This window comes from Pogona vitticeps, chromosome 3, assembly GCF_051106095.1.
Source record: "Pogona vitticeps strain Pit_001003342236 chromosome 3, PviZW2.1, whole genome shotgun sequence".
Taxonomy (NCBI): Eukaryota; Metazoa; Chordata; class Lepidosauria; order Squamata; family Agamidae; genus Pogona; species Pogona vitticeps.
Genome location: NC_135785.1, coordinates 34,542,103 through 34,568,441, shown reverse-complemented (window position 1 = coordinate 34,568,441; position 26,339 = coordinate 34,542,103). Strand labels below are relative to the sequence as shown.

Below are 26,339 nucleotides of genomic sequence, written 5' to 3'. Positions count from 1 at the left end.
ATATTCAGCAGTAGGATTAGGGGACTAGGCAGATCCTTAGCATATGAAATGATGGTAAATGTCACTAAGCATATGAAACAAAGGAAAATGTCACTGAAAGGTCTTGGGACTTATAATGGGACATTGTGGTACAATAAATGCTACCATTATAATTCACTTTATTATTTGCCTACCTTGTCTCCCTTTAGCAATTGAGAACCAGGAGGTCCAACCAGTAGTGGCTGTCCAGGAGAACCGGGAGGTCCTACATCACCCTAAAAAGTCATGTGAAAAGTAAACTAAGTAAATGGTCTCACTGAATTAGTTGCAGAGCTTTAAGACCAATTAAAATCAATTATTAATGCCAACTAGAATACAGCAAATACACCACTACAAAATGAATCGGTATAAAAAATGATTTGTTTGAAATGTGGTGCTGGAGGAGAGCTTTACAGATACCCTGGGCTCCCAGAAAGACAAACAAATGGGTCTTAGATCAAATCAAGCCTGAATTATCTCTGGAGGCAAAATGTTGAAACTGAGAATGTCCTCTTTTGAGTACATCATGAGAAGGGAAGATTCTCTGGAAAAGACTATAATGCCGGAGAAGATGGAAGGAAGCAGAAAAAGAGGAAGACCAAATTGATTCCTTAAAGGAAGCTTGAGTTTATTAGAGCTGAGCAGGGCTGTTGAAGACAGGACATTTTGGCAATCACTCATTCATACAGTCACCATGAATTAGAGGTGACTTGATAGCACATAACAACAATAACAACAGAATTTACTCAACAAATGAGCAGGAGTTGTTACGTCAATGCTTGCACAAACTCCACTGATTAAATGAGATACCTCTTGTTGGGACTATTGAGTGAATTTATCCCCATCTCCAGTTGAAGAGTCAAATACTAACGCTTTCCCATTTACTGGAGAAGTTACGGACTCTACCCTCTACAAATACTAACTCTTTCCCAGTTATTGGAGAAGTTACGGACTCTACTCTCTACAGCTGTCAGATACTGATTCCTGTTAACTTCTTTCCATATCAACAGTTTTTCTTAACAAGTATGAGCTTGTATTTCACTGTATTTATTTGTCCACTTTGTGAAATGTTGATGACACAATTAATAAACTGACATTTTTATATTTTTTGGTGATCCACAGCAGCAATGAATTGAGGGATGTTCCAAAATAATTATGGGTGTACACTAAGCTTTCACAGATAATTCAAATTAGAGTAGGCCTAACTGGTCCAAATGCAAGTCTCAGATACTACTGAAAATAAGCAACACAGTTTTTTTCTTCACAAAACACTGCCATGTTGGGTTTTCAGAAGATATGACTTTTAGGATAAAAAAACCCACTTCCCCTGTACAGGAATATTTCTGAAGTTATATCTTTGCAAATTACAACAGCCTCTGAGAACCAACTATGCATTCCTTATGCAATAAGATCCCTTCTAGCTCTGCAGTTCTAAGGCAATTCTGATGATGATTAAATGTATTGTCTAGAAATACTCATAAACTCAATTTTTCCAGAAAAAAATTAAATGAAAATTGAATATTCAAAAGGAACTTAAGAAAGGAAATCCTACTTAATTCTGGTAATATATATTTTAATTTCTATTTATTTTAATATTCATAATAAAACATTAGCAATTTATTTATGTCAAACCACCATAAAACAACTTATATCTTTACCTGCTCTCCTTTCTGTCCTTCTACTCCAGTACCTGGATTTCCCTAAGGAAAACAATTTTCAAAACTTTTAAAAAGATATAGGCTTCAATAGGTCAATAATTATTAAATAAGTAGCTATTATCCAAACTTTGAGTGATGTATCCATAAAACCAATACAAAGGAAATCAGAAAAAAAATCTACAAATACAAATGGAAATAACAATTAATATTTCTTATTGCCATGAACGTTTGAACTTTAAGTTCTTCATACTGGTACATGCCTAGCAAACTGGTGCTGATCCACAAGAGCTCGCATATTGTATGTTTTTTTTAAGGATCTATAAACGTATCACCTACTTTTGTATTTGTATTTTGTAATGACCACACGGCTATCTTTCTATTTTATTTCAATTAATACTGTCATGAATTGCCAAACTGCCATTAAAAAGTATGTCTTACCTGTTCTCCAGGCAAACCAGGTTGACCTTGAATACCCTTTGAGAAGAACAAGGGAACAAAAGTTAGAGAAGGTCAGATACAGTAATTCAGTGCGAGAAAATAACAGAATTGTATTGGTTGAATTGTATTGCCCTCTATTTGTGTTCTTAAGCTTGTTTCACCTTCCAAAGCACTATACAATTTCCGTACATTCCAAGTTTCTTTATTTGCATAATAACATGCCTTTGCAGTAAACACTTCCTACTGTTTAGCCATCTGTGAGCAAAGGGGTTTTGAGATCAGGGGTCTCCAGTGCCCCAGTTTAGCTCAGTTCTGACTGGAGTTTATCCGGTAGTGCACTAGCTGACAGGAGGCTGGCATACTGCATATTAATTTTCCTATTAAAAAAACTCAACATTCACAACTATGTTGAACCACCACATACACATCCCAAAACAAAAGGAAAGCCTCTACTACTAGTGTGAGGATGAGACAAAAATGTTAGTGTTATACCGGTAGGCCTGGTTGTCCTGGAAATCCAAGTGGACCTCTTGGCCCCCTTTCTCCTCTAGGACCCTGAAAACAGAGGGCACAAAGATTTCCTTGTTAATACAAAAAATAATTAATGATTCTTTCTTTCTTACAAGATATATATTTGCTTGATATTTCAAGTAGAAGCTTAATTATCTCATCTAGCTAATAACAGAGTTTACTATTTGGGCTCGGCCCTCTGCCCACATATATTCAGTAGTCCTGTCTGACACCACCTGCAGCCAGCTCTGTTATGACCAATCATGTGGATGGATTCCGAGGCAGCCCAGTATGCAGCTCCTGTCTGTGTGTGTCTTATGTTGATTCCAGTTTCTGGTGATCCAGTTAGGGTTTCTAAGGTATGTGAGATATTTAAGTTCAGGAAAAACCCTTAAAAAATTCATGTTTCCGGTCAGTTCAGGTTCTCTGGCTTGGAACTGATCCAAACACACGATTTTCCACAAATGTCCTGGTTTGTTTTTTTGTTTGTGTCCATAGAATCACAGAGCTGGAAGAGACCACAGGGTGCATCAAGTCCAACCCTCTGCCATGCAGGAACTCCATCAAAGCACTCCCAACAGATGGCCATCCTGCCTCTGCTTGAAAACCTCCAAAGAAGGGGACTCCAACACACTCCGAGGCAGCATGTTTCACTGCCGACCAGCTCTGACTGTCAGGAAGTTCCTCCTGAGATTCAGGTGGAATCTTTTCCTGTAGTTTGAAACCATTGCTCCTTGTCCTCGTGTCTGGAGCCGTGGAAAATAAACCTGTCCCTTCCTCGACATGACATCCCTTCAAATATTTAAACATGGCTACCATGTCCCCCTTAACCTTCTTTTTGTAAGGCTAAACGTTCCCAGCTCCCTAACCCGCTTCTCATAGGACGTGGCTTCCAGAACTTTGACCATTTTGGTCACCCTCCTCTGGACACATTCCAGGTTGTCAACATCATTCTTGAATTGAGGTGCCCAAAACTGGACACAATACTCCAGGTGAGGTCTGATCAAAGCAGAATAGAGTGGTACTATCACTTCCCTTGATCTAGACACTATACTCCTATTGATGCCGCCAAGAATTGCATTGACTGTCTTGGCAGCCGCATCACACTGCTGACTCATGTTCAGCTTGTGGTCTACCAAGACTTCTAGATCCCTTTCACAGGTACTGTTGTCTAGCCAGGTGTCTTCCGTCCTACAGTATATCTGTGCAGTTCATTTTTTTCTGTCTAGGTGTATTTTCTTCCTAGGTGTAGGACCTTACATTTCTCCCTGTTGAAATTCATTTTGTTAGTTTTGGTCCAGCACTCTAATCTGTCAAGGTCATCTTGAATTTTAATCCTGTCCTCTGGGGAATTAGCAACCCCTCCCAACTTGGTATCATCTGCAAATTTAATCAGCATACTCTCTATTCCTTCATCCAAGTCATTGATAAAGATGTTGAATAACATGGGGCCCAGAACTGAACCCTGGGGCACCCCACTAGTTACCTCTCTCCAGTTTGAAGCAAAACCATTGGTGAGCACCCTTTGGGTTCCGTCAGTCAACCAATTACAAATCCACCAAACAGTAGCACTGTCTAGCCCACATTTTACTAGCTTCCTTGCAAGAATATCATGGGAAACTCTGTCAAAGGCCTTACTGAAATCAAGATACGCTACATCCACAGTGTTCTCTTCACCTATCAAGCCTGTAACTCTATCAAAAAAAGAAATCAGATTAGTCTGGCATGACATGTTTTTGAGAAATGCGTATTGGCTTTTAGTGATGACAGCATTGCTTTCTAAGTAATAACAAACTGTCTGTTTAATGATTTGCTCTAGAATTTTCCTGGGAATTGATGTCAGGCTTACTGGGCGATAATTCTTTGGGTCTTCTTTTTTTCTCTCTTTTTGAAGATAGAGACAACATTTGCCCTCCTCTAGTCTGTGGGGACTTCTCTTGTTCTCCAAGAATTCTCAAATATTATTGCCAATGGTTCTGAAATTACTTCTGCCAGTTCTTTTAATATCCTTGAATGTAATTTGTCTGGCCCTGGAGACTTGAATTCCTTTAGAGTAGCCAAGTATTCCTGTACTACTTCTGATTGATTGGTTGGTTGGTTGGTTGGTTGGTTGGTTGGTTGGTTGGTTGGTTGGTTGGTTGGTTGGTTGGTTGGTTGGTTGGTTGGTTGGTTGGTTGGTTGGTTGGTTGGTTGGTTGGTTGGTTGGTTGGTTGGTTGGTTGGTTGGTTGGTTGGTTGGTTGGTTGGTTGGTTGGTTGGTTGATACCCGCCCATCTAGACAAACAGTCTACTTTTCTACCTATTCTGTGCTGCATTTTCCCCACTATATCACCTGCTCTTCGCCCCTCAGGTTGAGCACTATTTTCCTTTTGGAGAAAAACCATCTTTAGTGGCAACCTATGTGACAAGCTGTTCTATAAATCAAAAGCCATTCGACTGAGCTGCTACTGACTTTAGACTAGAAAGATAAGATTTGAAAGCAACCATAGTCTGTATAATGTTAATAACACGGAAAGTGTTTTATTTTGTTCTAACATCAAACATGAGTTAAGCTAATGAAGATACTTACAGGCATACCACGAGGGCCAGGGTTTCCTCTGTCTCCCTGTAATGGAAGCCACTTTGTTAGCAGAAAGATCACACGTCTTATTCACACTAGCACAGCTATTATCAGTTAACCAAGGGAAAGATTTCTATAGCATAAAAAGAAATCAACACTATTATTCAAGAAGAAAATGGCAATTTAACAGGAAATCTAAAAAGGAATCGAGTAAATGGATCTTTTAGCTATATCAACACATTCTAAAAACCTCTTTACCTGGCTAGATAGCTCAGTGAGTTACAAACACTATTATTATTATTATTATTATTATTATTATTATTATTATTATTATTATTATTATTATTATTATTATTATTATTATTATTATTATTATTATTATTATTATTATTATTATAAAACCACGCTTCTTCATATGACACTCTCCAAGTTTGAGGATGTGCAGGGGAGACTTTTCCTCAGTCCCATCAAACTGACAACTGATGAGGATTTTAGAGAAGGTATTTTCCCAGGTTATGCCAACCCTTCCTATTGATAGTTAGGCTGGCTTCCTTCCTGCTATCTTCAGGCAAGCAAAGACTTTTCTGTACAGGAAAAAAGCATTTGGCAACTTAATGGGCTATGGAGAAAGTCATTTCTGATGGGGATGCTGCAATTTTCTTTAATGTTCTTTTCTAAAACGTTTCAACCTATTTGTTGCTTGGGTTTTTAATTTTTGTCTTTTGCTTCATAATGTTTTAGTTTGATGTTATTACATGCTTAATTTCATTGTTAATAAAATACTAGATATATATAACTGTGGTTTTTGTTTTCCCACTTTGTAAAACACCATGGGAATTGGGAGGAGAGCAGGATTTGTATCTATTTTTATTTATTTATTTATTTATTAAATTTTTGCCCCGCCCATCTAGACCATAGTTTACTCTGGGCGGCTAACAATAATAGATACAATAAAAACAATATAATAAAATGCAATGCAATATATAATAGAATTGTATTCAATAGAACAAATAATATATACACATTTTGTTTTACTTTGGTTGTAATCCTATTATAATCTGACCTGGAAATAAGCCCCCAATCTGCATGAACCAGCAGAACTAATTTCTGAGTAAACATGCATCAGATGCATTGATTAGAATTCACCAACTTGCCAGTCAGAAAAGGATCACTGTAATAACTTCTATAAACTAGCAGTAAAATATGTTTAACTATCCAATATTACACTAAATAGGCACTCCTGAATTCCACGGGCCTGATTTCCAAATAAATGGTCATAGGATTTCACCTTACAAGAAATGATATAACAAAAACATGTTTAAACATCATGCACATCAACCAAAAAATAGCAGAACGTCTTAAGTGACTGCCGAGATACTTTCTAACCTTACTAGATTCCAAGGTCCTGAAGGTTAGCAATAAAGTAAACACTTTGGTTATAGCTAGGGGCTGGGTTTCATGGATTTCCTAAACCTGCTGAGAATTCTAGCATCCACCTTAGCCAGCCTTCTGAAACATAGAGAATGTCACTTCTTGGTATCATGCTTTGTTGATTTGTACCATCTTTATAATGGCTAGGACAGCAATGTGCAAATGTGATATATTTACTGGGCCTACTTTTGTCCTGACCATTTTGGCTGAAGCTGAAATTGGATGATATAGTTCTCAACTCTTCAGGTAATAATGTCTTAGAATAGACACATATAGTTTTGTATGAATTCAGAAACATAACATAACTTCGAAGAACTAAAATATCTCATCCTGGTGCATGATGGTTAAAAAATACTAAAACAAAAACCTCGAAGTGCATGCTACATGGATTTAAATTACTTTTCTAAAATCATTTAAAAATTATTTCTAATTATTTCAAAGTAAAACATTGAATAATGCCATGTCATTATACTTACAGAAGGCCCTTGAATAAACTGAGAAAGATACATTGAATTTCCTTTTTCTCCCTTTTGGCCAAGAAAACCCTATAAAAACATTTAAAAACTGTGTCAGTGACAAAACCATTTCATGGCCTTGCTTATAAAAAGTGAAATAATGTAACAGATATGTTTTGAGTCTAACAGTTTCAATATTCTTTACCTTATAGGCTAAATCCAATTCCATAAAGCAAGTTTTGATTCAGGAATGTATGCTCAAAGGAAGTTTGAGGCAAAGTGTAACAACAATACAGAGTTGCAACTACTAAATTTGATGCATTTTCCATTGGCTATACAACATAAAGCAAATCATGAACAATACCTTTTTTTTATGGGCATTTGTTGTATTTTGTTCAGCTAGCAGGGGCTATGTATTTTTTTGCTGGTGATTTTACTCACTTTGCTTTTTTTCAGTTTCTGACATGTGCAATCACCTATAACAGTCCAAAGGGGGTGGCAGCAGGATGTCTTAGGATGACATGGATGGTGAGGTATCTTTTTTTTTTTTTTTTGCAAGTGACAGAGTGCTGAATTGATATAGCAACGTGTGAAACTCCAGTGCTTACCTTTACATTGGAAACATATAATTTCAAAAACTGAAGAAAAGACAAGAGGCGGTTGAGAGGGATGTTTCCAATGTACTGGCATACTGTGCCTCACTGAGGGGTATGCCGATACACTGGAAACATTCACCACAACTAAATGCATTTTGTTTCTCCATTGAACAAATTTTAACTGCACTTTTCTAAATTAGTACTATATCAGATAAGCACTGCAGTTGCACAGTTTTCGTTATCAATTTAGCATGATGTCACTTGCCAAAAAAAGAGATGCGAAAAAGAGCAGTGTTAATGATGGAGGAGGATGGTGACCAGTGCTCCTGGTGATAATTGTTGCAATCTTATACGTTTTGTGGTCTTGTACCCCCACCCCAAATTGCCAAGGATAATTCATCTGCATGAACAACAACAGCAAGTTAACTGCTATAGGAAACTTTGAATCAATAAGAATCAACCCAGGACAGCCTCTCTGTCTGGTTACACCCTAACATTAGAACATGCATCTATAAAATCAGAGGATTGGTTTCAGACAGGGTAGCTAATTCACAGAAGGAACCAGGATTCAGTGGTTTCCAGCTGAAGGAAAAGGGCAGAACTGCATTTCTGTCCACCAACGCTCCTTGTCCTTCTAACTCCTCCTGCCTCCATCAACATTTGCTGAACCTTTTCAGTGGGATCCTCTACTCTCCAGAACAACTTTCTGGGAGAACAGGAGGCTGAAACAGGCATAACAATTTGTCAAAAATATACAGCTCGCCTCTTTCCTCCAGCCCTAATGAAACTTTGCTGATTGCAAGTCTGAAACCTTCCTGCAGCCACCCCCTTCCACCTGCCACTATGATAAATGCAGATGCTACAAACATGAATATTCTGCATTATTAAAATGAAGTAACGTTCAATTTCAATTGAAGGTTCTGTCTACAAACTCACATTCTCTGTATCAGGCATGGTAATGAGATAGCCCATAGACTATATGTGTCCCTTAGGCTATTTTTGATGGCTCTGGTCACTTCTCATTCCACTGATTTCCTCCTGCTCCCTTCCAAATTAGCCAGAAAAGAAAAACTGGCACCTCAGGAGCAGGCAGTTCTCCTGAAAGGCAAGATGCAGATATTGCTGTAGTGTGGGTGAGGAGCAGTGTTTTTTTCACTTCAAAACCAGAAGTAAGTTTCCAGTCATTACCAGTTCTGAAACAAAGAAGTATTTTGGGATGGAGCACTGCATGAAGTGGGTCCCCAAAGGGAAAATTCTTGAGCTTGCTCACCTTTGTATATGATGGACTGGCTCTATGCTAAGACCTATTTAAGAGGGCCCATTGAAACCAATTAGTCTATGTCAAGTATGTACAAGTTTGTATTCAAACCAAAATTTCTGATCAGGTCATAATGAAGTTCAACTCACAGGTGAGCCTCTTGGCCCAATACGTCCTGCCTCTCCAGGAAATCCTAGATCACCCCTTGACCCATTGCACCCGTCCAAGCCAGGTTTGCCTCTGGATCCTTCAGGTCCTGGTAGTCCCTAGATAGGATTACATTAAAATGCAAAGTCATATTAAAAATAATGTGAGAGAAACTATTTTATCAGGTAGCACCAGATAAGGGGCAGAGGGAGGAAGAGTACAGTTATCCCATGTAGCAGGTTAGAGAAGAAGCAAAATTACCACTACACCAAAAATTCCTTCTTTGCATTGCTGGACTGTGCATGCCTCTTCATCTTCCATGGGGAATAGGGCATCAACAAGTCCTATGTGTCTAGACATAAGGACAGGAGCCAAAGCTTTTTTCTAACACACTTTTAATTAAGTGAACTAACAAAGTACTGTAACTCCAAACTGTTCCAGTCACTGAGGCCCACCTTTCATTCACCCAAATCAGTCTGATTCCGGTCAGTCTTAATATCCCAAAATGGGAAATGGTTACTTCATCTATCCCTATGAGTTTCTCAGAGTTCAGAACTATCCCCATAGCTGCCTTCTTCTTCAGGAGGAAGATGGCTTGCACCTCAGCTTCAAGTTGTCAGAGGTAATTGAACTGTCTCCTCCACCACTGTAGCTGTGTAGGGTTAAGTGTCATTGGGGTTGAATCAGCAAGAAGTTGCTGTTGTCTTCTAAGTGCCTCTTCCCCACAGAGTGCAGTCAAACCAGCTCCTTGGATTACTAGGAAGCTGGGGATGATCAAATGAGTGGGACAAAGAGTAGAATGACAATGATGGAAAATTCAGAGAAGATCTGATTGAATACGGGTAAGAAAGGCTACTCTGTGGTAGTAGAAAGCCTATTTTATGGAAGTGATGGCAGCAAGGAAGCAATTCTTCTCTCACACCATTGCATCTGCACAGAGCCATCCAGCACAGCTCTTTCGGGTGGTCAAGGGCCAGTTGCATAAATGTCTACAAGAGAGGGACAAGAACTACTTGACAGCCAGCTGTGAAGATTTTGCATGGTACTTCACAGACAAACTCACTCTGAACTGCCTCCCATTTATATAATTTTGGCCACTGCATGACTCATCATAATGGACACATTTCAGTTGGTGCAGCATGAGGATATGGACAGGGTCTTTCGAAAGGTAAAAGCCACCACATGTGGGGTGAACCCTTGCCCTTCCTGGCTTATAAAAATGGCCAGGGGAGAATGGATGAGTCGGTTGCCTCCTTGCAACAAGGGCGGGTACCAGTAAATCTAAAGATGACAGTGGAACACCTTTGTTCAAGATAGCCTCCTTGAATACCACAGGGCATCTAGCTTTTGAAACCATCAACCATGGTATCCTTCTAGGTCACCTGGGATGGGTCTTAGAGGTACTTTACATTGGTTCCAATTCATTCTGAATGGCTGAATTCAGAGTGTGCTGTTGAAGGAATCCTGTTTCACACTCTGGCCATTGGCCTCTGGTGTTGTCCAGGGTTCAGTTCTGCCCCTCCTCCCTCCCACTATTCAACATCTACATGAAACTGCTGGAAGAGGTTGTCCAGTTCTCAGGTTCAGCGCCATCAGTATGCTGATGACATCCAACTCTATTTCTAATTCTCCCATGTGATTCCAAGGAAGTTGTCCTGTGCCTAGACCACTGCCTCTTGTCAGTAATGGACGGGTTAACAAACTGAAATTTAATGCAGACAAGACAGAGGTTCTCCCAATGAGTCACAAAGTAAATCAGAACTAGGGATCCATCATGTCTTGGATAGGGTTACATTTCCCCTGAAAAGTCAGTTTCACAGCTTGGGTGTGCTCCTGGATTCAGCCATGAGCTTGGATGTACAGGTCTTAGCAGTAGCTAGGAGTGCATTTGTACAGTTAAAGCTGGTCTATTCCCTGAGATGTCTAATCTGGCCATGGTGACGCATCTAGTTACATCTTATCTGGATTACTGCAATGTGGGGCTGCCATTCAAGAGTGTTTGGAAACTTCAGCTGTTTCAAAGTGCTACAGCCATACTGCTGGTTACAAGGAACATGTAACTTCCTTATTTCAACACCTTCACTAGCTGCCAGTCTGTCTCCAGGCTTAATTCAAAGTGCTGCTTATTATCCATAAAACCCTATATGGCTTCAAAGTCTATTTGAAGAACCATTTCTTCAAAGGATCAAACACATACCACACTAAAAGACAGTAAACAAAGGAACACCAAATACACATTCAAAGCAGTAAAGTACAACCATCCAATTAAAACACCACTCAGACAGCCAGTCATTCAGGAAAAGTTTGCCAGAAAAGAAGTGTTTGCAGAAGTACAGCAAAACGGGGCCAGCCATCTTGACAAATGTTTAACTGTTTCTTTAACACAATTTTGTATAAGTATTTTATACCTGTTACCATTGTGCAGTTTTAATTGCTGTGAACTACCTTGGGCCCCCTAGGGGGAGAAAGGTGGCATATAAATAATATATAGCCAAAGGGAGGCTGTAGACAAGAAATCAGAAGAAAACTGAGACTAGGAAGGACAGCAGTGAAGGAATCAGAAAAGATCACATGAAGTGTAAGGATGTGTCACTAGAGACCAAGACCAAGATAATCCACACTAATATAGTGGAGAGCAAAGAAACCTCACAGGAAAAAAAAGATTTGTTTGAAATACTGTGTTGAAGTGAGTCCTACAGTAAATCAAGCTTGAACTATCTCTGAAGGCAAAATGACAAAACTCATGCTTTGAGCACATAATGAAAAGGCTGGATTCTCTGGAAAAGACAATAATGCTGGGAAAGGTTGAAAGCAGTTTATAGATAAACAGTAGATCTAGATCTAAATCTAGATACACACACACATTCACACATACAACTAGCATGAGGGAGTTTTAAACCTAGCCGCATAGAGTGGTCACAACGGCCAGATAGGTGGGATACAAATAGAATAAACAAACAAACAAACAAACAAACCTCTTATCTCATGGATCTAATTTAGATCAGGCCTCCCAATTTCTATTGTTATATTTAATAAGAGAAAGAGGATAATGCCGCATCTAGACTGAAATCATACCGAGAGATGAGCTAACATTTCCTCCATGCATGGAAGGACCTTCAATACGTACACAGAATTCTCACACATAATTCAGGAATGTACTCAATTACATAAAACATTTCTTGTCCAAGTAGCTTGTTTATGTGATTTCTTTAGACAATAAGTGATCATATGTACTTACAGGCACACCGTCTAACCCAGAAAATCCTGGAACTCCTGTAGGACCCTGAAAAGATTAAATATTCAAAAATGTAAAAAAAAGGGTGCTAATTGAAAAACGCATCACCAAATTCATTCAAAAATTGTAAATACATTGATTTGTATTCATAAAAATCAATGCCCCCAGTGAATCATGAATTAATGAATTTTTAGCAATTTTTAATTCATTGATTTGTTTGAAAATAAATCAGCCCTCAAGGCACCTAGTGTTACATACAGCACTGATGTTACCTGTCTGTCATGGGTTGGAGGGAAAGTTCCATCCTATGGGGAGTGGAAGGCGGGACATCAGGAGGAGGGGCTGTACTGTATATATATGTGGAGTTTGTGTGGAGAAGTTGGGAGAGCTGAAGGAGAGCTGAGAGAAGAAGCTGTTGTGGGAGTCTGTGTGTCAGACAGGGTACTACTGTGTGTCAGTCAGTACCAACCTGATAGGTTCAGGTGTCTGTATGGGTAGCCAGAACTGATAGGTTCAGGGTCTGTGCTTTATTTAAAGGTGTTCTGTGTGAACCAAACTGGTGTATGTATGATTGAGACTAAGCCACGTTACTGTATCTTATTCACTTGATCATTTTATTTTTCCCTGTGTGTTATTTAAATAAACCTTATTCCTTTGTTTGTTTAAAAATCCATTCCTGGTCTGTGTGACTCCTTACAGGGAATGGTTGGTGGCAGCTTAGTGAAACTGTGGCATATCCCAGTAGGTCTGGGGTTGTCACACCTAGAAACACCAAAATTGCAGGGAAACCTTTTCTGTCTCCCCTCTATAATCTCTCCATGTTTGGTGAATACTGGGTTTCAGATGTCCACATTATACACCCACAAAGAGAGCCCCCCAGGCACCTAGAGACACCAACATCAGAGAGAAGCTTCCCCTGACACTCCTCTACAATCCATCCAAGTTAGCTGAAGATTGGATTTCCCCAAGCCAGCTGCTAAAGGACAGTTTCCTGGGAGGAAGACATCTGAAACTCAGTCTTCATCAAACTTGGATGTCTGAAACACAATCATCATCAAACGTGGCGGGATTATACATGAGATTGAGGAGAAGCTCCTCTGTGATTTTGGTGTCTCTAAGTGCCTGGGGGAAACTTCCCTAAGGGAGCTTTTTGTGGGTATATAATTGGGTCCAAAACCCAAACTTCACCAAACTAGCAAGGCTTGTACAGGAGAGACAGGGCAAGCTTCCGTCTGATTTTGATGTCTCTTGGTGCTCGGGGTGTGTGTGTGTGCATTTTCTAGGGTTTTAAAATAAACTCTTGCTTTTACCTAGTCTTTTGTTCTATTTTCCATCTTAATCAATACTAACATTGTTGATTTAATTCATGGTTTTAATTGTTTTATGAATAATTTTATTTGAGCCGCCGCCCTGAGTCTAGAAAGGCGGGATAAAAAATCTAATAAATAAATAAAATAAATAAAAAATGAATTAACAAATTGATTGATCAGAAAAAAAAGTATATTTGTAATTCATGATTTGTTGACCTTGATGAATCACAAATCAAAATGAGTCACATTTTTTTCTGATTTGTGCCCATCTCTAGTGCTTATTTTAAAAGTGATTTAAGCTGGGGAGGCAATGTCTAATACCTTTTCCCATACCAGCAGATTTAGGGATGATCTGTAAAAACATTACCTCTTTCCTAGTTATTTTCTAGAATTATTTTCTAGCAATAATAATGCGGTGGTTGTAAATGTGCTTTGTATATGAGCAGGTTGCTTATGTGTGACTCTGGCTTTGCTTTTCAAATGGACATCTATGTGCTCACACTAGTGTCAGTGCCTGCACAAACCATACCAGAAAATTCAAGATTTGAGTCCAGGTGTAAACTGTGCTTTCTCTAATGAAGTTGCAGAGTTACTATAAAACTAGGGCAAGCACATCTATTGACAAGTCATGTGACTCAACGACTTTGAAAACTACTTGAGAAGAAAGGGACTGAGAGACAGGTAGATTTTTGGTTTTGAGAGACATCCTTTATAGAGCGCAATGGGTATATGGACTACCTGTCCCATAATCCCTTGAAGCCCCCATGTATGTGGATGCAATGACGGCTCCAAAGACGTTTGAAAGCCCATATGTGGGTAAAGAACACAGCTTTGTGGGCTTTGTTTGTTTGTTTGTTATTTTGCTATACGTCGCAGAATCCTGAGTGGAGGAATTTCTGAAAAATTCTGGGAGCTGCAGTCCCAAAAGTCTGGAAGTCTCATGCCTACTTGAGATGTACAGTGGGGTCTTGACTTGAGAACTTAATCCGTATTGGAAGGCGGTTCTCAAGTCAAAAAGTTCTCAGGTCAAATCTGCATTTCCCATAGGAATGCATTGAAAACCATTTGATCCGTATCTGCTCTTTTCCGTCCATAGAAAGTAATGGGAAGCTGCTATTCCGCCTTCGACCACTAGAGGGGGATATTTTGTTTCTTTTTTTCTTAGGTCAAGAAAGGTTCAGGGAAGGCAGGGAAAATACAGTCCAGGCAGTACAGTACCAGGCAGTCTGAAGAGTGTCTCCCAATCCACTCTCTAAACGCTGGGAGGAGTGAGGAAGCAGACAGGCACCCTTTTCACTGGCCAATAGTTAACTGAAAGTTCAAATTTTGCACTTTCCCTGCCTCCCACGTGGGTTTTGTTCAGTTCTTAAATCTAAGTATGTAAGTCAAGTCAATATTTTCCTATGAGAGTGGTTCTTAAGTCAAAATGATCTTAACTCGAGACGTTCTTAAGTCAAGACCCCACTGTACAGTGAACTGGGTGTGGCTCACTCCAAAATGCCTTGACTCAGCTCTAGAAGGTTCTAGAATGTTATGTGCAAGAACAGGAAAACCAGTTAGTGTGTGTGTTCATGTAGACCACAAAGAACTAAAGTCCTATATCTAATCTTCAGCTTCCTGAGCAGAAAGGAGGTAGTAAGAATGAAAAGCTGTCTGCCTGAGATTCTGGAGAGCTGATGTCAGTCCAAGTTTGCATCACTAAGCTCTAAAGACAAACAGTATAACTCAGGATCAGACAGCTTCTATCAATACAATCTCAGCTGTCTAGACCAAATAACAGTAGTAACAAAGGAAAGTTACTCCTTTCGTACAAAGCAATAATACCGTTTCCTAAGAGGTGACAATGTCTGCCTGTGTCACCATGTTAACAAAATTAAAGTGGGGAGGGGAGAAGTGAAAAAATAAAGGATAAAATATTGTGGCATTTTAAAATATTTATTCCAGTGTAGACTTTCCTGAATCAAGGCAGACTTTCTTAGACAATTATAATACAGCTACTTTTAATATGCACAAAGAATAAGTCCGAATAATACTATGAATTGTGAAATTTCTTGCCTTTCTCTTGAACAATCTATGTTTTTTTCATTTTTTTTCTTCCAATAACATTTTTTACCATAAAGTAAAATATTGAAGAAACAATTAAAGAAACATTTTTCCATGTTCTGTAATAGGAAAAATATTTTGTTGTTGTGATTACAACTTACCATACTGCCTCTTTCTCCAGCAGGCCCAGGCTGACCTATTTCACCTCTCTGGCCTTTTTCTCCAGGCAGACCAATTGGACCCATAGGACCCAATGCACCAATTGGACCCTGGGGTCCTAGCTGGCCAGGCTGACCCTAAAAAGAAGAAACAGTTCAGGTGGAGACCTTATGTAAAAACAAAAACAATCAAATCCTGTTCCAAGAAGGCTACAGAAGAAAATTCATGGTATAGACGTTAACATCCATGACTCCAGTTCTACTTCTAAGACACCATGTAATACTGAGAAGAATGCACTGATGCACCAATTCATACATGAAACCACAAGCCTTGATCTGAGAAGGGTATACCTACAGCTACTATCTAGTCTTACCAACAGAGAACATCATCAGTGCTCTGTTGCTTTTTATGCAAGCATGGAGCTCCAGCTATGAAAGCTGCAGCACTGATCTAAGAATGTGCCAGAGATTGCTTCAGCAGCTTCCCCAACTGGAGTTTCGAGCATGTACAGTAAATATTAAACAGGACACGAGGCTATTATCAAGTCTTAAGTGTAACCACTTGAGGGCAGCAAAGAATTTCAGATTACAAAACCTCAGTCACAGAAACTATTTTTGTACAACCTGATTAAAAGTGAAATACACAACGGCACACAAAATATTAATATAAATAGTTCTTTTAGATTTCTTCATGAGACCATTTCTCCTAATGCTGAATAAGAGATAATCTACTTGTGGTTGCAGGACAAAAAGCTTATATGCAAAACAGCACGTTTTATGGCTTGTTAAAAAATTTACCATGAATCATAATTGGAACTGAGCTTCTATTTCTTTTCCAACACAGAACTTTCAACGCAAAGTACCCTTTTCTTTGTCTTTACTAATGATTAATTGTTTTCATTTCTTCAGGACAGATGCTCCATAAACTCCTGTATCTTACAATTGCACCTCCGGAAAGCTGGCAGTTTTAGGAATCAGATCTGACAGTATCCTAATGAAAATAGATTGCATTTAGTATTGTAGCTTGCATATTCAGTTTGGAAGTGCACAGAATGATGAAACTGACATCCACACTTCTTCTTACGTCCACATTTTTCAGCATAGCCATAGGCATGCCTAAACCAAGCTTCATGGATGCTTTGAGATGAAAATGCTATTCATCTCCTGGGAGACAGGGTGGGGTAAAAATATATTAAGGCAGTGATGCATCTGAGTAATTTTTAACATTGCAATCCATTGCTTTTTGGTTTCCTACAGCATTTATGAGTTCTAGCTACAGGAAACTCATTATTCACTCAAGCTAAAAATGCAGGAGTAAATGAACAAAAGTTATACTTTTGCTGTTCACAAATACACATTATAGTCCAGGCTACTGCGCTATACATTTAGAGCTTAGTGGAACATCTCTTGAAATCACAGTGTTTCAACTGAATGAGCATGAATCCTTTCCACAAAGCTTGTCCTGAAAAACAACCCTAAATACTTTTATCGAAAATAGAATTATTAATGGGTTGGAGACTGCAAATAAAGATTGATTGATATTGAAAAAATAAAATTATAATAAATATTATTTTTCATACTGCTGGCATCATAGTCCAAAGTATGACAGCCTCAACTTAGTCATTTTAACTTTCAGGAATTGTTCAGGCTTGATTTGATGTACAACACATTTACTTGTAGTCTATGGTATCTGTAAAACTCTTATCCAGCACTATACAGTGGTGCCTCGCTTAACGATTTTAATTGGTTCCAAAAAAACCATCGCTATGTGAAAACATCGCTAAGCGAAACACTGTTTCCCATAGAGATGCATTGAAAACCGGATAATCCGTTCCAATTGGAACGGATTACCATCCTTAAGCGAAAATCCCCATAGGAAAAAACATTAAGCGAAACCCATTGAAATGCATTGAAGCCTATTTCAATGGGGGAAAAAATTCACAAAAAATTCAAAAAGACTCAGAACAAAGCCAAATTAAGTTAACGAAGGTTTTATTAGGTGCACTAATGATTCTAAGCATTTTAAACACCTTTTAAACATTTTAGAATATTTTAAAAATAGCAAAAACGGGGCTGTAAAAAAAACGTTAAGCGAAACAAGGGGACCTAAAACTGTCATCGTTAAGTGAAGCATGGTCCCAAAATCGTTAAGCGAAAATTGCCCATAGGGAAAATCGTTAAGTGAAGCACAAGATTGCTCCGAAAAAGCCATCGTTAAGTGAATTTTTCATTGTACGAAGCAATCGTTAAGCGAGGCACCACTGTATTTCAAAATAGCCGATTCTCTTCCAGTCAGCTTTCTTTATCATCTGTGCTTTCACATCTATGTATGTTAATTATGAATGCCACGGTATGGGTGGTCCTTACTCTACAGCATATTTTCTTGTTCATTTGTAGCTATTCTTCTAAGCCTTAGTCTTCAAAATTCTTGGTTACAGTTTTCATTTTGACTGATGCTTGGGCCATGGCATATACAGTAATGTAAATCTATAGCTATTGTGATTTTGGCATTGTTATGTAATTCTTTTGTAATAATGATTTTCCCCCTTAATGTTCCATTGTCATCTTTGTTTTTCTGCCTCCTTCTTTAGCTGTCATCAGAGGTCATTGCAAGCCACTGATATTTTCTGTCAGTAACAAAGTGCTATCTGCATATCTCACATTGATGTTTCTTCCACCAATGATCACTCCCTTCCATCTGAATCAAATCCATATGGGTTTTCCCCCTTAACACAAATTAAACTGTGAGGAAACCTTTTTCCTAGACCAACCTTGGTGAAAAATTTAATAGGGTGATTAGTGGCTGATTATAGCAGCTCTCCATGGCTACAATAGGAGTTAACATGGCTCTTCAGGCTATAATAGGGCTTAGTAGGGTTTCAGAAGCCAAGCTGAGCCCATGGCTTGCCAGTTGCCCATCCCTAATTTAGACTGTCACCAGAAAGGGGAGAAGAGAACACACTAACTGAATCTAAAATTCACAATAAGTTTGACAGCTGACTGATTCAACTTAGGCACATCATGCAAAGCCACAGCATTGCTGGTCTTTCTTTCAGCTCAAAGACCAATTATGAGTGGAAGCTTTGCTAAGGCCAAGTTGATACCATCCATAACATCCATTATTTGTGCCCAGCTAATGTGACTGATGCAGTATTCCAATCTCAGGACAGCTGTCAAAATAAAGAGGATGAAGGAAGCCATGCTTAATGTGGAAATGACAAATTAGTTCAGTTTAGTTAGTTAAAACAGACAGAATGTTATGCCTGGCATCTGCTAGCTGATGCAAATAAATCCCACTAGCTAGCTAATTGTCTAGGTCAGGAACTCCTCCAGTGCCAAGACTAGCCAATGTTATTTTAGCACATCCTGGAATTAACTGATTGTAGAAGGCTGAGTCTCAACCAAACAAAACAACTTTATTTGAAAATGACAATGAGGATCCTTATTAAATAAAATATGATTTATTAAAAAAATTAAAAACCAACACCAAGTATTAAATAAATGTGCATCACTCATTTTCTACTCCTGCAGTTATGACAGTAGAAAATGGAATTTTGTCACTCTCTGTCTCTAGAGTAGAAGCCCTGCAGTAAAGCATATTTGGAGCAGTTTTGCAGAAACAAAGGTCTCCTAGAATAGAAGTTCCTCAAATTTCAGCATCTATATTTATATCCAGCCATTTCTTTGTTGAAGACTAGGCATGCATTACAGAGGGCACTGCTTCTCACACGGAAAACAAAACAGCCTTAGTGACTGCTGTTTTGTCACTTCTGGAGTCCTCAATTCACCTTCAGTATTTTGTTGTTGTTATGTGCCATCAAGTTGCCTCCAACTCATGACAACACTTTGAATGAACAATCTCCAAAATGTCTTGTCCTCAACTGCCCTGCTCAGCTCTTGTAAAGTCAAGTCTATGGTTCCTTTATAGAGTCAGCCAGTTTCATATTTGGTCTTCCTCTTTTCCTGCTGCCTTCAACCTTTCCCAGTACCATTGAGAATCTTGTTTTCTCATGAAATGCTATTAGTAGTATACAAAGAAAATATATAGGCAAGGCCTCAGCTTGGTATGTCTGGCTAATTGCTGGTCATAGTGATTCTGAGGTTGCTTCAAAAGAATTATGTCTAAACTTCCAGCCATTTTAAGCAAAAGTATGTTAAGTATCAGATATGGTCATGGTGTCTTTTGAAAATATTCCCTTGTGCTATTCAGCCTCTACACACAGATACTTAAGAATAAACAGAATTTGGGGGGAGGGTGTTGAAAGCAAATTAAAAACTTGAAAATGCTATTAGCCAGCATTGCTTGGAATCAGACTTTATTTTATTTTAGTTTATCATGGGTTATTATGTCACACTATCAACTAAATAGTAATGCCTTTTAGCTAAACGCAGTAAACTGTTATTTCTGTGAAGATTCTCAGTCAGGTGAGGTTATCTGGAAGTTTAGTCATGACTACTGGACTTCTTTCTTATTAGATTGAAATGTTTCACTACTCATTCAAGTAGCTTCCTCAGCCTGAATACAGTCGGTAGGAGATCCCTGATATATCCTACAAGTTGGTTTCCCTTCCCCTTGGTCTGAATAGGCTCGTTAGATGGACAAAGTACTGGGGGTGAGTGAAAATCCCACCTCTGCAGTCCTTCTCCACCCATTGTCATGGGTCATTAACATCCATCTAAAGAGCCCATTCAGACCAAGGGAAAGTGAAACCAACCTGAAGTATATATCAGGGATCTCCTACCAACTCTTCTCAGACTAAAGAAACTACATGGATGAGTAGCAAAACATTTCAACCTAACAAGAAAGAAGTCCAGTTGCCAGGACTCAGCTTCCAGATAAACAATTATTTTTTCAGTAAAGACAGAAAAAAATGATATTAAAACCACTGTTTCAGATAGGTTATATATGTTTTGTTGTGTTTCGTTGTCAAGTCAGAACCAACTCATAGTGACCCTAATAGGACTTTCAAAATGAGTGAGATATTTAAGGCTGTTTTATCAGTTTCACCCCCAACTCTGCCCCATGACTTGCCATTGCAAAGCAGGCATTCAAACCAAGAATTTCTGAGACCTAGTCTCCCACTGTATGCACTACACCATACTGGGTATCTACATATGTGTAGAGTAGACCCCTGTATCTGAGGGATCAGTATCTGCTAATTCATTTAGGTCTGAAAATATTAGAAGAAAAATAAATATTTCGAATGATGACATTACTAGAACAGGCCATTAGGGCGAGCGATAGATCATGCTATGTATAATACAGTGGTGCCCTGCAAGTCGATGTAAATCCGTTCAATTGAAATCGCTATTTAGCGAAAACACTGTCTTGCGAAAAGCGTTTCCCCAGTGGAATGCAATGAAATCCATTTAATGCGTTCCAATGGGGAAAACAGTCGTCATTTTGAGAAAATTGCCCATAGGGAAGCCATTTTGCGAAGCACTGATCAGCTGTTTAAATCGCTGTCTTGCAAAGCATCAGTCCCGAAAACACTCGTTTTGCAAAGATCAGCCATAGGGAAGCCATTTTGCGAAGCCACCGATCAGCTGTTAAAACTGTTGTCTTGCGAAGCATCAGTCCCGGTGGGGGGAAACATCTTGCGAAGCACGGACCGAAACATCATCCAGCAAAAATCGCCCATAGGAAACACTGTTTTGCGAAGCGCAATGGCGATCACAAAACCTCACCGTCATGCAGATTCATCGTTTTGCGGGGTAATCGTTTTGCGAGGTACCACTGTATTAGCTAGAGAAATATACTTCCACAATTTCATTACTAGAACTGGTCACCAGAGGGAGCCAGAGACCATGGTATGTATAGCATTCACTATTATAATAGCGCTTGCTATAATCTGTGTTTTCCAGCATCTGTGGAGGGTGCCTGGAACGGGTCCTCTGTGAATACGGAGGTCCTACTGTATCATATACATATGCCATATATACTATATACATATAACATATATTGTATAATATAGGTAGTGCATGTGATACAATATAACACAATGTGTGTGTGTGTGTGTGTGTGTGTGTGTGTGTGTGTGTGTGTGTGTGTGTGTGTGTGTGCGCGCACATGTGCACAGGTAAATGTACAGCAAGCTTTTAAAAAATAACAGTAGGGAATATTGTTCTTCATTTTCTCCATAAGTATATATCCAGAAATAATACAGTGGTGCCTCGCTTTACGATTGCCCCGCATTACGACAAATCCGCTTAATGACAATGATCTAAATGGGGGGATTTCTCTTTGCGATGATCGGTTCCCTCCTACGGGAACTGATTCTTCGCAAAATGACGTTTTTTAAACAGCGGTTTCAAAATGGCTGCTGGGTAATTAAAATGGCTCCCCGCTGTGTTTAGGGACGGATTCCTTGCTATACAGGCAGTGAAAATGGCCACCGTATGGAGGATCATCGCTGGACTGTGAGTTTTTACCCCATTGGAATGCACTGAACGGGTTTCAATGCATTTCAATGGGGTTTTCTATTTCGCTTTACGATGTTTTCGCTTAACGGCGATTTTCCTGGAACGGATTATTGTCACCAAGTGAGGCACCACTGTAACACCTAATGGAGTGCCTTCTGATCATAGTGTCTCATCTTCCAGTGCTATCTGTCATTTCATTTTGGAGCATCTCATCGCTTCCAAAGTATAAAATAAGTTAGCATTGCCTTCTGCTGTGCTAAGAAAAGCTAGCTTGAGTGAAAGATCCCCCATTCATATCACCTTCCATTTCTGCTGATGCCCAGTAGCTGCCCTTCAGGAGTTTCTCATCCCCCATCACTACTGGAACTATCGATTTTCTTCTGCTGATGTGACTATTGTTTCCAGAGATGACAGGTCCATGTTAGACTGTTGTTTGAGATTTGACCATTCCACCTTGGATGATACTGCTAGGAATTCAGACTAGTAATGGAGTTTAATCTCCTGCCAACACTGTTCTCAGCTTCCTGAAGGAAGGAAGGAAGGAAGGAAGGAAGGAAGGAAGGAAGGAAGGAAGGAAGGAAGGAAGGAAGGAAGGAAGGAAGGAAGGAAGGAAGGAAGGAAGGAAGGAAGGAAGGAAGGAAGGAAGGAAGGGAGGAAGGAAGGAAATTGTGTTCAGATTGTGAATGAAGAAATACAATTTAATTGTAGTTGCTTCATGAGTGGCAGTTAATTTATATCCATTCTGGGTGAAGCAGAACCCAAAATACATTGGAGGGAACATAAATCTATGGTGGAAGTAGAGCATAGGCCAGGAACAGCCAGGAACAGGTATTTACCAGGATCAGAGCCCAGAAGATAAAGAATAAACAAAGTCATGTGGCCTGAGTACAAAACTTCATTTGCTTCTAGAGTTGGAGAATGACAATTAATTCTGCAATTGATCCCTGAGGGGATAAGTTAAACCTTAATACATAAGCTGACTCCTCAACTTTACACAAAATTTGACACAATCATAGCACGATTGGCAAACCTTGTGATCTTAAGAGCAGAGTGTAAAATTCCAATCAGGCTCTAAGGGATGGTGCTTGAGACCACATACTCCCAGATGGTTTTTGCACCCCAAATCTGAAATGATCTCTCCAAACAGACATGGCACAGACATCTACCATCATTTTTTGAACTCTTAGGTACAATTTTTCTGCACAGTCCACGAAGTGGTGGTGCTTAGCCTGATGAAGTGGAATCTTCTCCAAGAAAGTTTGCAATTAGTTTGATTTTTTTAAAAAAAATTGGGTAAATAAATGGTATCACCCACTCTTACATTAGTGTAATCTTAAAGACCATACCCTAATTTTCTCAAATTTACACTTCTCCATTTTGGAACTTTATTTGAAATGCAGATCTTGCAATTTCACCATCTAGCCAAAATGATTTGGAGACCTTTCTTTTTCTTCCACCCGCAGCTTTGCAGTGGTAAGTACCCAAAGAAGACTTGTACAGGATTCTAAAGCTCACCATTTTAGAATATTTTACGGTCCTAACACTCTTTTCAGAAAATGGATGTGGTGGGAGGCAATTATTTTACTAAGCCAGACAAGAGTTGAGAAAGCAGATCTGCTCAAAATTCCTTTAGGCTTCCTTGTCCTGTAATTAAACAGGAACCGCAGCATCAATAATTATCCATTATCCATTATCATTTCCACATTTTGCATAGACCATTTTGCTTGCAGTTTTAGTTCCTTCAGTTTTGCATCCCTCTCCCCATTACCAAGCACATCTGTTATTGTACTTTAGAACAATCTCTGTTTCCAGTATTCAGACAAAACTAGAAATTGTAGTTTATTACAAAAGTGAACACAGCCTTTACATTTTGTCCACTATAGGGGTGGAAAAGAAGGAGGAAGACATGTCTAGCCTGAGACTTGGCCACCTTTTGATCATATACTTCAAATAAACTATAGCATTCAACATTGTCTGCAACATTTTGATTGAAATGTTATGGTTTCCTGGATTCTCGACCTTAGTTTACCTTTGAAAATGCAAAATAAAATAATCACCTTATTGGAATAAAAAGTGTATTGTTCCTTTTGGCAGCTTAAGAAAACAAACACCAGATAAGCTTTACTTAGCATCATCTTTGCGCTAAACATTGATGCAATTTCTTCAAAAAGGCAAATTAGGTCACAACATGAATGCAAGCTTGTTTCTATGGTCTACTTTATGACAAACCTAAAGGTGTGAATGGGACCAAACCTCCACATCCAGAGCTGGGCATGCTGCATATGTTTTGTTAATTACTAAATGAAAACATGCAACTGCAAGTTTTATGGTGAGTAGGAAAGTATTCATTTTAAAGCAGGTACTTTCTTCAAGCATAAATCGCTACTTTAAAAAAAATCATAATTTGAACTACAGATTCAAATAGTAACTCATTTTATTCTCACAAATAAGAAAGAAACATTTCAAATGTTTCCCTACCACTGGAAGACTATGAGTGGTTTTGTTTATTTTTCACGTTTTGGGTTTTAAAAAACTTTTTTTTGCAAAAATTAATGAAAGTAGGTCTTGTACAAAACCCTTTTATTTTTTTTCACCAACCCCCCTCTGCATTTTGCAGAAAACACCTATGTTTTATAAAAAAGAGATTTCATTTAAAAGCATTTTGCCCGAAAAACCCAAACCTTTTCACTACAATGATACTACTGATGGGAAAAAAAGTACTGATCTTTTTAGTCTTATATAGGAGTTTAAAAAAAAATCACAGTAGCTGGCACTTTCTTTGATGGGGTCTCTTGATCTTTCAAAGCAACCGTCTTCATCAAGAGTTAGAAAACTGACTAGTATTTCACTATACCAGAACTCAGACAGAGTTCTGACTCCTGTCCTCTGAAGATGCCGGCCACAGAAACTGGTGAAACGTTAGGAAGAAAAACCTCCAGAACATGGCCAAACAGCCTGAAAAACCTACAACAACCATTGGATCCCGGCCGTGAAAGCCTTCGAGAATACATTGACTAGTATTTATTACATTGTTTTTTTCAAACACTAGGACTGAAGCATTCATAACTTCATGTAAGATGAAGTTATAGAAAGTTCAACTCTCTTATGCTGCAACACCAGATAGTTTGGATTTGCTTATGAAACAGAGGGAACAAGTCATCCCAACTGGCTTTTGTTCAGAGATACAGCTATTATGCATACTGGTGATTTAATGCATTCTGCTAAGAACAAGCAGAAAACAAACTTCAAAAGTACTGTTTATTCTATCATACTTTCATTTCATTTGATCTTGGCTTAATATTTTAATGGCTGCATATTTTTGGAATTAAAATTCCAACTCATTCATGTATGGTCACAAAACATTTTCATATTTCTCATTACCATAGTCTCCAAGAACTGTGTGGCTAGATTTCCCTATGTAATGTGTTCTTGAAAATAACATTTAAAAAGGAGATAGGAGGATTTACTAATGTGATATTAAACATGTCCAGGACTTTGCACTGAACTGGAAATAGTGTCCATACATTACTTTGGAAATATAGATTCCAAAGGCTACCTGTAGTTTCCTTCTTCAAAATATCACCGTGATGCTGCATGATTCATGCAAGGATCAATCTCAGGCTATAAGAATTCACCAAAGTTTACAAATGGATTGACTGACTGACTGACTGTTTGATTGATTTTTATCCTGGCTTTCCCTTTAAATAGAACCCAAGGCAAATACTTCTATCTTATTGGTAGGTAACAGATTACATAAAGGGGGGCAACTAAGCATGAACAAGGCAAAACCTCCAAGAATGGACAATTTCAGCAGTGATGTCTTCAAAGTCTGTAAGTATATAGGTAAAGGTTCCCCTTGACATTTAGTCCAGTTGTGTCCAATTCTAGGGCATGGTGCTCATCCCCGTCTCCAAGCCACAGAGCCAGCGTTTGTCCAAAGACAGTTTCCGTGGTTACGTGGCCAGCAAAACTAGACACGGAACACCATTACCTTCCCACCCTGCTGGTACCTATTTATCTACTCGCATTTACATGGTTTTTAACTGCTAGGTTGGCAGGAGCTGGGACAAGTGACGGGAGCTCACTCCATCGTGTGCATT

The 26,339-nt window shown here is 38.9% G+C and overlaps 1 protein-coding gene across 2 annotated transcripts in view; it reads right to left on the bottom strand.

The window, feature by feature from the left end:
- COL4A4 (collagen type IV alpha 4 chain) overlaps window positions 1-26,339 on the bottom strand; it is a 98,483-nt gene that overhangs the window by 62,292 nt on the left and 9,852 nt on the right. For both annotated transcript variants that reach the window (XR_013542974.1, XM_072995991.2), the window contains exons 4-12: window positions 15,820-15,954; window positions 12,309-12,353; window positions 9,073-9,189; window positions 7,091-7,159; window positions 5,193-5,228; window positions 2,607-2,669; window positions 2,115-2,150; window positions 1,677-1,718; window positions 174-254 (exon numbers count right to left, since the gene is read on the bottom strand). Coding sequence is in view for 1 of the 2 variants with exons in the window: in XM_072995991.2 (XP_072852092.2) it covers window positions 174-254; window positions 1,677-1,718; window positions 2,115-2,150; window positions 2,607-2,669; window positions 5,193-5,228; window positions 7,091-7,159; window positions 9,073-9,189; window positions 12,309-12,353; window positions 15,820-15,954 (624 nt within the window). In the remaining variant the exon portion in view is untranslated. The remainder of the gene's footprint in view (window positions 1-173; window positions 255-1,676; window positions 1,719-2,114; window positions 2,151-2,606; window positions 2,670-5,192; window positions 5,229-7,090; window positions 7,160-9,072; window positions 9,190-12,308; window positions 12,354-15,819; window positions 15,955-26,339) is intronic.